Source organism: Pseudorasbora parva, chromosome 7 (assembly GCF_024679245.1).
Source record: "Pseudorasbora parva isolate DD20220531a chromosome 7, ASM2467924v1, whole genome shotgun sequence".
Lineage (NCBI taxonomy): Eukaryota > Metazoa > Chordata > Actinopteri > Cypriniformes > Gobionidae > Pseudorasbora > Pseudorasbora parva.
Window position 1 is genome coordinate 18,743,877 of NC_090178.1, and position 13,283 is coordinate 18,757,159.

The window sequence follows — 13,283 nt, forward strand, 5'->3', positions numbered from 1 at the left end:
TGTATGGTTCTTCAGCGGTTTTTCAGTGGTTCTTTGGGGTGATAAAGGTGCTATAGCACCACCGCCGTACAAAGAACCTTTCAAGCCCCTTTAAAGGTTCTTTACACACCAAAAAACTACTTTTGGTGCCGTTTAGCACCATTATTGAGGAAGAAATAAAATGTAATATGGAACCTCTTATGGGTTCTACATAGCACCATTTGACAAAGGTGCTATAGAGCACCTTTAAAGATATGGTGCTATTTGGCACCAAAAGTGGTTCCCCTATGATTACAAGCCAAGAACCACTTTTAGTGCCAAATAGCACCAATTTTTTTTTAGAGTGTAGATTAAACTATTTGGGGTGAATGTGAACCAATTAAGTACCCAAATTATTTTTTGCTGTTCCCAGCATGCTTTGCTTAGGACTTTAACAATTTTTAGGAAAAAATTGTTGAAATTTAAATTATTTTAGTTATTTAAATTTTAGTTATTTTATGTGTTTTGGGGCGAAATGAGAAAAGGGGGAGATTTTATATTGTTTAATAGTGTTTAATTATGTTGAAATTATTATAACCATATCAATTATACTGGGTTAGTGGAGAAGAGACGAACAATTGCTGATGTGGACTGATACAGAAATGTCATTAAACATTTCATACTTAGCCTTTGACATGTTCTTTATGTGCTATCGCTGGCTAATATTGTAAGCTAGTTAGTGCAGTCTTTTAAATCAATCAAGTAACAACAAAAGTATACAAAAAATAAACTTATGTGATTTGATCAAAGAGGCAGGTTCACTTAATTTGGTTACTTAAAAATTATGTGACATAATTAAAAAGTTATGTGAACAAATACAATTTTATCAATTAAGTTAAATTGTTTTACTTAATTGATTAATGTAGAACCAATCTACATAAATAAATCATGTAAATCCAACACACCTTTTTTCAGTGTTAAACAGCTGTGCATTGATCTTTTTAAGGGGCTACAAACAAATAGCTGCATTATGATGTTAGACTTTCAGAGACATTTCAGCTTTTTTTCACGCATGATGATTACTGATTATTTAATCAGGCAGCACTTCGAGGCTTTTTTTCCGTAAAGTAACCATGTACAAGTTGCCAATCCCACTGCTAAAAGCACTTTTAAAAAATCAATATTCATTAAACTCTACCATTTGCTTGTCTTTATGCGAGAAGTGCAGGACACGACAGTGGGGTAAAACGAGAGCAGAACAGAAACTGTCTCCTCATACGTAAGCAGAACAAATTGCTTCCCTTTTTTACAAATGTAAAGCATTATGTTGCAATACACATCTTTGTTTTAACATGCACTACTCTGTTGGGTAATTTCCAGCCTCAAGATTTTCACATTCCATCCTCCAGATCCCAGAATTTCATTAATAAAAAGCTCATTGTCAGTTCCACAGACCAGCTTTATCCCTCTAATCCAAAATGCGGTGTTGGGTTTTGTTTGTTTGACTGATGTTGCATGACGGGGAAATGAGCCCATACACATCTGTAGTCAGTTTTGACTGTCAGAACCTGATGAACTGGTTTTGGTCATGGCCCTAACGCTTTACTGAGCGGGAGGGGGAAAAGGATGGACAGGGGAGGGATTTGATGTGCTGTGGGGAATGCCAGAGACAGAAAAGGAGGAGATAAAGGAGGGTGTAGAAAACAAAGTGAAAATCAGAGAGAGCGAGAGAGTAAAGGGAGTGCCATAGCAGAATCCATCTCTTTCAATTTACCAACTTATTTGGAGTGTTTACCAGCTATGTCTGTACCAGCTATGGATTCTTTTAAGACTGTCCTAAGGTTCCTCACGACCCAGAAGAGCACTATTGGCTACAGCTTCATGGCTCTTTTGACAATAGGTGGTGAAAGAATCTTCTCCATGGTGTCTTTTCAGTGTCCGTGCAACCGAGAACAGAATTTTGCCTATGGATTAACTTTTCTGCTGGGCCCTGCTGTTGTCTTGCTAGCGATTGGTCTCTTTGTTAATTCACGTCTTTGGCGGTTATACACTGGGTGTTGCCTCAACCCTGTTAAATTATGCCCCAGGGGTAACTTTGTGGGATGTTTGTCAGTGTTTGTAAAAGTGCTATCTGGAGCATGCATTGCCCCTATTATGTGGCTTACTGTAGCACTGTTAAATGGAACTTTTTATGAGTGTGCAGTCAGTGGCCTGGATGAAAATGTGGTGGTGAACATTTTCTGCCAAAACAAGACACCTACGTGCCGGGAAGAACTGCCACAAGTGCCCTGCACCAAGTTCCAGTTGCATCAAAATGAAAAAATGGAACTGTTGTTGATGCTGCGAGCCCAGTCACAGGTGAGCACAGACTATGATACACTCTTAAAATAAAGGTTCTTTATTAACATTTATCGTTACATGAAGAACCTTTAACATCCATGGAACCTTTCCATTTCACAGAAGACCTATATATTGCAGTGTTCGAGGTGCGGTCACAATGACCGCAAATTTTCGCCATCCATGAATTTCCATGAATTTAGAATTTCAGGTGGGAAAGAAAGATTTCGGCACAGATTTATGCTGGCCTCACGATCCCTCTGAAGTCAAAATTTGAATGTGATTGGCTCATCATCACAACTTCAGAAGTGGGAAGTACAACATTTCTGATAGCACATGAAGGCAGTATTAGCAGTGTTGGGGAGTAGCTATTACATGTAACTAGATTACGTCATTTCATTACAAAATAAATTTACAGAGAAACAATTTGTAGACTAATTTATTATTTATGAAAATGTTAATGATAATGGAGTTACATCTGAATTTTTCTGTTAAAATCTAGGATATGTTGAATAATATTAATTTGTTGCTCCGCCTGTTTTTGATGTGCACGGTGCCTCCTGCCATATAAAGGCTGTTTAGTAAATCATCTTGTTGATGCTTTTGATTGGTTCTTTGCAGGACACCACTCTGCCAATTACATCAATGCACATTGCCAATCAAAGCTTTAGGCTACAACCTGAGAGTTGCCACCATGGCGCGGTATAAAAAGTTAGAAAAGTAATCAAATGTAATCAGTTACTTTAATAAAGTAATGTAAGTAGTTATACTAGTTATTAATTTTTAATTTTATTTTTTATAACGTGACCGCACCTTAAAATTTATGAAGTATTCCAGAGAGCTATGTAGTAATTTACACCAATAACTTATATATTTTATAAAATTTAACTGATTGATATGTTCGCAGATACTTGGCTGGTCCATCATTGTCATATCTGCTATAGTAGCGCTGATCGGGACTTGCTTTAAGAACTGTCGCTCTCAAGTAAGCTACCTTCAGTTAACTTTCCAGAAAATCTACATGGAGAAGGAAAGAGAAAAGTTTGAGGTGTTTGCAGAAGACTATGCCACCAAACTAGCAGAGAGAAACCTCAAGAGTTTCTTTGACAACAAATGTCCCGAAGAATTTCCTTTTCCAAATCACAGGGCCTGGGAGGAGATCTCTGCTGTATACAACTTTACAAAAAGCGAACAATGCTACAGCACTCTGCAGAAATACGTGGAGCGCACAGATCGGGACTTTGGCCCTAAGAAGCATCCTGTTAAAGAGGGGAAAGATGGCATGGAGATGGATGAAGCACAAAGCTGCATGCTGGTAACTGAAATGCCTATATGACCTTGAAGAAGAAAAACTCTGTGAATCTAAGCAGAGTGTGCTTTTTGTTTGGTATCTAACCTTTACTGAAAACTGGAAGGTTCTTTGGAACTTTTGTTTTTTCCTACCGCAAGACCCTAAAGAGTGTCTGTGGTGTTTTCAATACAACATCCAGTCTGCATGTTGTTTGAATTTCAGGTTTTACAAAGTCAAAGAAAGAAAAGAAAAAACAATTGTCAGTTAAGCCCTCTGTGAATCAAGAGCTCTCATATGCCTCTCGAAAATCATCTTCATAATTTCATTAAGGCGGTGTCTTCAATGCACTTTAATGCATGACAATCTCTTGTATACACAGTAATTTTTCAGTTGCACAATAGAGATTAAAATGTGCAATATGATCACTTAAGCCAACCAACAAAATACAGAACATGTAAACCACAATCCTTATTTCCCCTGCAGATTTTAAGTTTTGACAAACAGGAAAACCACCACATTTAGAGTCCCAGACACACATTTCTACGGTCATTTTGACCCATATTTCATATTTCCCATGTGATCAAAACAAGTTGATGTTGAAGAGCATATAAAAAAAAAATCATAAACAGGACCAGTTACTATAGAATATCAAAATGATAACACATGGTAAAGTTGTGGTTTCCTGCATGTTTGGGGTGTTTATTTCCTGTAATGTTGTGAAAGAGAAACTACAATACTCAGGTTATAGTCAATGGATGGCAAAAATCTTTTTTTTTTTTTGGGAGGGGGGGGGGGTGTAATAATACTAATAATGTAATAATAACACCATTATTAACTTGTTTATTGTAAAGTAGTTTATTTAAAGTGCATTTGCAAAAAGTTAAAAAATTATTCTTAGATGTAACCTGTCAGGTCTCAGGTTCTTTCTCATTTGTCACACGCACACTCACGCGCACACACACACACACGGGCGCAGTCACACACATAGGCCTACTGTTTCTCTCTCTCTCTACCTGCACCTGTTAGTCATCGCAATCAGCGCTCCGCTGCCGGGCGATGACACCTGTTCCCACTTTGGTGTGTGTGCTTACCCTTTATCTAGTGTTTGTTCTTGCTGGCCCTTGTTGGATCATTATTTCATGTCTTGCGTTACGACTGCTGCTATTTTCATGTCTGAGAAGTTTGGAAGTTGTCTTGATTGTCTGTTTCAGCCTTGCGCCTAGGTTTTGCCTGAGTCCTGCATTTCTGACCTTCGTGGTCCCATACCTGGCTGTGACTTTCTCCCTAGCACTGCCTATCCCTCTGTGGTGTCCGGTCCTCTCAGCTCTTCTAGACCGGATCAGCTCCACGGTGTTCTGAGTTTGTTTCTTCTACAGACTGCCTTGTTTAAGTCCTCATTAAAGACTGTTGTTTTCCTGTCAAACTCTGCTCTTGGATCCATTCTTTATCTCCGTGACATAACCAGCCAACTAAAGATTTTTAAAAGGAAGTAGATTCAGAGCCACAGCCCTGCACTGCCCTTTTCACTTTCAAATAAATAACTAATAAATAATATAGTGTGGGGGACTTCTCCTTTTCAATTGAAAATAATAAATAACAAAACAAAGTTGTACTAACCAAACCTGACAAAGATCAATAACATAGATCAAATACAGTTGTGGGTTTAATAAAATAATTCTGCATCTTTCAATCGAAAATATTACAAAAATCTAACCTTTCATTGAAGTAAAACAATTGAATGTGGGGAGAAAATCTCATTGTAAAATAAATGTTTTTCTCTAGATCACATTATCCACAATTGACACCCATTAATTGTAAAGTCTTTTTTTTCTTTGTAAAGTCTTGTTCTATAATGCCTGATGAGTTTGGAAAACACCTGACATGATATCAGAAACCATTCCTCCATACAGAATCAGATTCTTCAGATTCACAGGTGCTTCTTCTCTTCAGTTCACTCATTTTCTACAAGGTTCAAGTCAGGTGGTTGATTTTTCTTGAAAACCACTGTTAGGGGTAAACAGTTTATGACCCAAGTCCAGTAGTGGAAAAAAGAAGACCAAGAGTCAGGAGTGCAATTAATTACAGAAAATTTTACTGAAGAATAGTTTCATCAGCAGAAGCCATCATCAAGTCTTGATGATGGAGTTTGTAGGCCACATTCCCTCTCTCCCCGTCTCATCGCCCCGCCTATCGTACATACAATTGTCCAAACAAATATACTGTTTTCAAGGTCTATCCACGTCATTACTGCAATGTGGATGATTCTGATTGGCTCAGAGAAAATGCACAGTCATGGTAAATTTCCACACATTGTCAGTTAATCTGATGCAGGTCTCCATAGATGTGTCACTTGTTGAAGATTTTACCCCGGAATCTGACCCATGACCTTCCAGATCTGGAGGTGCATGCTTGCCCAGAACAACAAGTCCACCCATCTCTTAGGATGTCCATTCTCAACACTGATTGGTAACACAGAATTCTGAGCACATACACAGATACACGGTCTCTCCAAGGTTGGAGCTGATTACGCTCCAGTTCTAGCCAAAACATTCTGATAGCATGTGCTTTCTCTCAGTGAGAGATCAAACATTAGTTCAGGCAATACTTATTTTAAATCTTTAGTGCTTTAGTAAAAGGAAATATAATAAATTAAATTAAAGACAAATTCATATTTCATATCTGGAAGCCGGGCTAAGTGAGCAAACACTGTTTCTGCACTCCCATGGCATGTTAGGGGTGTGTGATACCTCCAAAATCCAAACACACAAGCACCTGTAGCTATTAAGTGTTTAGTGACACATCACACATCTCTAGGCCAAACCCTAGAGAGGCTTTCTGACATTTAGGCTTTGCTTTCTGCAATTCTGATACTTGGAGAGTCTTTGGCGACTCATACTCTCCTCCTTACTGTGCATTAGGGCTATATAAACACACGTCCATTCTTAATTTTTGCCCTCACAAAAATGTGAGTTTCCCCCCACTTTCAATTTTTTAATTCAATGAAAGGTTAAATTTTGTGATTTTTTTTTAAAGGTCCCATGGCATGGAATTTTTTTATTTTATGTTCTCTTTATTTTATACTACTACTTATATTGTTAGTATGGTTTTTACATCAAAAATGTTATAATTTAGAAATAAAAGGCATTTTTTCTATACTGATATAAGCCCTGGAAAACTCAGTTTCAAGGGGCGTGTCTGCTGTGAGACTTCAGTGAAAACACCCACAGTTGTGATTTTGTTTCTTGTTTCTATGGCAAGCCGTTTTAGCATTAAATACACCTTCGCATACTAGTCATAAATCACTTTTGACTAGTCATAATTATCGCGAGCCATTTTAGCATTTAAACCTTTGTCTGACTATCTATAAATATATTTAAAGATAGTAACAATTGTATTTTGACTAGTGATAATTATAATTCGACTAGTCAGAATGACAATTAGAGATATCTGCAATTATAATTGCACTAGTAAGAAATCTGATTCGCGATATCTCTAAATACATTGTGACTAGTCAAAACTCTATTTAAGATATCTGTAATGACGTCAGAGATATCTTCAATAGACGGGTCACACATACGCAAACGTAATTAGAGATATCTCTAATTCAGTTTCAACTAGTCACAATTCTATTTTAAGATATCTGAATTGTACCTGCTCCTAGTCAAATCTGCTGTTGTGTAGGGTTGTGACGTGAGGAAATTTTCCACCAATAATCAACGAGTGACAACATTTGGATGCATATGATTAAATGCCCAGCAGACCCAGTCAAAAAAAAAATTAAGAATGATTTTAAAAAGATTACAGGTTAATACATGTTTAAATAACATTGACATGATGTAGCTACTGATTACATTGATTAGTACATTGCGTTGTGTTTACTCGTGTCATAAAGGTAATAATCCACAAGGTGGGAGTGGTGTTGTCTTATAGCAAAATATCTGCGATGTGATATTCTGCTGTGTTGAGTGATGAGTGCCAGTGTGTTGAAAAGTTATTTTAAAATTATAACATATGTAATGTTGCACCAGAAATAAGGCCAAATGCTTAGCTTTAAATGTGTTCGTTTGGGAATAAAAACTAACACAATTTAATCCACAGCATGCACATATCAACATTATTTATTACTTTAATATATAGCCTAGAATAAGACAACAACCTTCTTGATCTTCTCTGCATATTATATGTCACTTTTACACATGTCCCAGGTACATTTTTATTTTCATACGTTTGATTTCCTTCTGTATTAAGGAGCTTAAAATTACCAAAGACGCAGGACTTTTATTATACAATTCTTAAACAAAATAGCAGATGACAACGGTTTCCGCAGTAGGATTGGTTAATAAAATGTTTAAGGTGTGGCTTAGCTAAGGCATATTTGCATGCATGTTTAAGATATCTATAAAGGAGTTTTGACTAGTCAGAATGTTAATTCCAGATATCTACATTTATATTCTTTCTAGTCACAAAGCTAATTGCAGATATCTCCAAAGAAAGATCTTTCTAGTCAAAAATCAGACAGAGATATCTATAATTAAATTGCAGGTATCTTTAAATGAGTTTTTGATTAGGAAGAATTCCAATTCAAGATATCTCGTATTAAGTTTTGCCTAGACAAAAATCCAATTCAATATATCTTCAATTATAATTTGACTAGTAATGAATTATTTGCAGATATCTACATATGTATTTTAGATATCTTTAAAATTGATGAATTAAAGATATCTTAAATGTGATTATGACTAGTCAAAAACCAGTTAGAGATATCTCTAATTATAATTTTTACTAGTAATAATTCAGTTAGAGATATCTCTAATTTAATTATGACTAGTACAATTGTAATTTGAGATATCTCTAATTAGAATTATGCCTAGTATAAAAACAATTATAGATATCTTTAATTACAATTTCTACTAGTCAAAACTCATTTGAAGATATCTGGAAATATTTTCCAATGGAAGTCAATGGAAGAATATGACTAGTAAAAATAGCAATATAAATATCTTGAATGTATATTATGGCAAGTCAAATTAACATTGTAGATATCTTCAATCCATATTATGACTAGTCACAATCACATTGTAAATATCTTAATTGCAATAACGACTAGTCATTTGCAGAGGAGATATCTGGAACTGGAATTATGACTAGTCAAAACTGATTTATGACTAGTATGCGAAGGTGTATTTAATGCTAAAATGGCTTGCCATACATAATTCACAGTGTTGCCAACTATTTTCCAAGGAAAGTAGCTAAAGCCTGCCCAAAAAGTCGCTAAATGTCGCTAGATGACGTCATGCGTCAATTAGCATACCCGTGACGTCACCACGCCGTCCTTGCGTTCAGCCTATCGCCTATGGCAAGCCGTTTTAGCATTAAATACACCTTCGCATACTAGTCATAAATCAGTTTTGACTAGTCATAATTCCAGTTCCAGATATCTCCTCTGCAATTTTGACTAGTCGTTATTACAATTAAGATATCTACAATGTGATTGTGACTAGTCATAATATGGAATGAAGATATCAACAATGTTAATTTGACTAGCCATAATATACATTCAAGATATAATGCTATTTTTACTAGTCATATGGCAAGCTATTTAAGCATTAAATACACCTTCGCATACTAGTCATAAATCAATTAATTTTGACTAGTAGAAATTGTAATTAAAGATATCTATAATTGATTTATACTAGTCATAATTCTAATAAGAGATATCTCAAATTACAATTGTACCAGTTATAATTAAATTAGAGATATCTCTAACTGAATTATTACTAGTAAAAATTATAATTACAGATATCTCTAACTGGTTTTTGACTAGTCATAACCACATTTAGGATATCTTTAATTCATCAATTTTAAAGACATCTAAAATACATTTGTAGATATCTGCAAATAATTTATTACTAGTCAAATTATAATTGAAGATATCTTGAATTGGATTTTTGTCTAGGCAAAACTTAATACGAGATATCTTGAATTCGAATTCTTCCTAGTCAAAACTAATTTAAAGATATCTGCAATTTAATTATAGATATCTCTGTCTGATTTTTGACTAGAAAGATCTTTCTTTGGAGATATCTGCAATTAGATTTGTGACTAGGAAGACTATAAATGTAGATATCTGGAATTAACAATCTGACTAGTCAAAACTCCTTTATAGATATCTTAAACATGCATGCAAATATGCCTTAGCTAAGCCACACCTTAAACATTTTATTAACCAATCCTACCGCAGAAACCGTTGTCATCTGCTATATTGTTTAAGAATTGTATACTAAAAGTCCTGCGTCTTTGGTCATTTTAAACTCCTTTATACAGAAGGAAATCAAACTTATAAAAATAAAAACGCTGGGACATGTGTAAAAGTGACATATAATATGCAGAGAAGATCAAGAAGGTTGTTGTCTTATTCTAGGCTATATATTCAAGTAATAAATAATGTTGATATGTGCATGCTGTGAATTAAATTGTGTTAGTTTTTATTCCCAAACGAACACATTTAAAATCTTTAGGCTATGCATTGTATTTGGCCTTATTTCTGGTGCAACATTACATATGCTATAATTTTAAAATAACTTTTCAACGCACTGGCTCTCATCACTAAACACAGCAGAATATCACATCGCAGATATTTTGCTATAAGACAACACCACTCCCACCTTGTGGATTATTACCTTTATGACACGAGTAAACACAACGCAATGTACTAATCAATGTAATCAGTAGCTACATCATGTCAATGTTATTTAAACATGTATTAACCTGTAATCTTTTTAAAATCATTCTTCAACTTTTTTGACTGGGTCTGCTGGGCATTTAATCATATGCATCCAAATGTTGTCACTCGTTGATTATTGGTGGAAATTTTCTCACGTCACAACCCTACACAACAGCAGATTTGACTAGGAGCAGGTACAATTCAGATATCTTAAAATAGAATTGTGACCAGTCGAAACTGAATTAGAGATATCTCTAATTACCTTTGCGTATGTGTGACGCGTCTATTGAAGATATCTCTGACGTCATTACAGATATCTTAAATAAAGTTTTGACTAGTCACAATGTATTTAGAGATATCTCGAATCAGATTTCTTACTAGTGCAATTATAATTGCAGATATCTCTAATTGTCATTTTGACTAGTCAAATTATAATTATCACTAGTCAAAATACAATTGTTACTATCTTTAAATATATTTATAGATAGTCAGACAAAGGTTTAAATGCTAAAATGGCTTGCAATATTTAGCCTGCCTTACGTGTTTTATCTCCTAATCCATGCTCATTTATTGTATTTTAAAATAATATAATACAGCCAACTGTCCAATAAATGTTTTCATTTCAGGGCTGTGCAGACCGTTGGGGGGGCAGGTGCTCAAAGTATAAAAGGGGCACATGGAACAAGGCTTTTAATCGGGCTGTGCTCAAAATATCAATACAGCAATATATGTGACACATTCCTTTCTGATACGTGTTTCAATATGGATGTTTCTGTATTGATATGGCAGCAAATGCCATGATGCAGTTCTGAAAAGAAACCTTTAAAAGGTCAAAAGTTGAACAAATATTTTAAAAATTAAAAAAAAATATATATATTTCCAACTATTAATAACTCTGGGATTAGAAACTGTTATACTTATGATTCTGTTATACAGAATAGTAACGAACAGCTGTTATAGTAAACTGTGTAGGTAGGACATGGTCATTATTTAAAATCAATGTGGTCTGTTACGTACAGTACAGAATAGTTTTATTTAACGTCATGTCAGTATCTGTGGCTATTTTCATGGCAAAAACTGAATTACAAATATACAAGAGTTACATTTATGCAATAAAAATAAAAACAAAAAACAGCAATATTATACAGGATTTTTAACATTAACTTCTAAAACCTTTTCTGGTAAAATCATTTAATCTTAAATTCCTAAATCAATCCTTTAGTGGGTTTGCTGCCTTTGCTGTTGTTGTTGTTGCTGCTGATACTGCTGGAGTATATCTGAGACTATAGACATTAAAACAAGCGGTAACACTTTATTTGAAGGGATGTGCATCAGACTGACATGACACATTCATAATCATGACATGACACGTCATGAATATGAAGGAGTTTTTACGCTTGTTTATGACACTTTATGACATGCAAAGATGACATTATGTGAGATGTCTTTGTTAGTGATAGTGAAAAACTTAAAATTGACTAAATGTAATTACATAATTGAGCGAATGACACTTAATGACAGTTGTCATAAAAATGCATAAAAACTCCTTCGTATTCATAATCTGGGTATTTTCATACCTTTTCCTGAAATCTACTAGGGCCATATCTCATGTACTCTGCACTTTGATGTTAGGTCAGGTTCATTTTATATTGACATTGATATTTTTAATAGTATTATTTCCAGAGATATATTATTGAGTTTACAGGCTATAGTGATTTTGCTGTTGTAAACACTGTTACAGAAAAACATATATATTTTTTTCATATTAAAATTAGTGCTGGGAATCAATTTAAACAAATTAACTAATCAATCACATTTTTTCTGTAATTAATCAAGATAAATCACGTTTTAAAAACATGGGCGTTTTTAATTTAATTTTTTTATTTTTAATTTCAGTTACTCTCCAAATTAATGTAGAAACAATTTAAAGACAACATGTTGTAAATATGTGTTGTATTGGCATCGTTTTATGAATGAAGGCCAGTATCACTGATACTAATGTCTCTTATGACATTGCATTACAGTATAAATGAAAGCTACCAATTTCAATATTTATTAGGCTTTTTTAAAAAAAACTTAAAACAATCTTTACATAAACCCATTATAATAAATGTTATATTTACTGGTGGCCTTTTAGAAAGAAAACATAATAGTAACACCTTTCTGAACTGCACAAATACATTAAATAAAGATTAATTATTTAATTAAATTTTAGATTAATTAATTATCATTAAAGCTAGACTTTTCTCTGTGATGAACATTATTGACATGAACATGATTGAAACCTGTTCTGAATTTATATAACGTTATATTTTTAATGATAATAAAAAAATGATAATATTTTTTTTTTTGGCTAATTCAGAGGATGAAAAATCAGTATAAGCCTTTACCAGTGTTTTTTTTTTTTTTTTCAAATAAATACTGGAATTAAAAATAATAGGTTAAGGTATAAATAGTTTTCAGTAAAATAACAAAGACAAGACTGTGTAATTCTACGCCCGTGAATGTTTTCTCCCTCAAACAGCAAACTAAGGTTTACTTCTACAAGCTACACATACAGGAAACAGCAATATAAACAACAGCTCCATGCTCTCTCTACATCGTTCTTGTAAAATGATAACAAATAATAACTAAGTAAACAAACACTTGGCTGAGAACAACACTTAACGTTACCGCTGTATAGAGGGAATGCACGTGACGTCATCGTCAGCTGGAGTGACTGTGATTACGCCCCGCTGAGTGGCAGAAAGACAGAGGCAGCATTGGTTTACAGCGCGAATGCAGCGAAAACGTACTCGGTTACTTTCGTAACCTCGGTTCCCTGAGAGAGAGGAACGAGTATTACGTATGGGAAAAACTCCTTTTCTCGAGAATGTGAAGCAAAACTTTTAATAAAGGTATCTATGTAAAGCGCAGTGAGCTGCACGGCCATAGCCCAGCGCGAGGAGCGCTCTGATTGGCCGGGCTGCGGCA

The 13,283-nt window shown here is 34.5% G+C and overlaps 1 protein-coding gene across 1 annotated transcript; it reads left to right on the forward strand.

The window, feature by feature from the left end:
- Positions 1–1,689: 1,689 nt before the first annotated feature.
- Positions 1,690–4,334, forward strand: calhm5.1 (calcium homeostasis modulator family member 5, tandem duplicate 1). The gene is made up of 2 exons (XM_067449602.1): positions 1,690–2,316; positions 3,203–4,334. Exons 1-2 carry the CDS (start codon positions 1,759–1,761, stop codon positions 3,629–3,631), a joined length of 987 nt encoding a protein of 328 aa, XP_067305703.1. The 5' UTR covers positions 1,690–1,758; the 3' UTR covers positions 3,632–4,334.
- Positions 4,335–13,283: the final 8,949 nt, after the last annotated feature.

Coding starts and splice junctions, on each gene's coding strand:
- calhm5.1 (XM_067449602.1), top strand. CDS start 1,759: ATGTCTGTACCAGCTATGGATTCTTTTAAGACTGTCCTAAGGTTCCTC. Junction 2,317..3,202: donor TGCTGCGAGCCCAGTCACAG/GTGAGCACAGAC, acceptor ATATGTTCGCAG/ATACTTGGCTGGTCCATCAT.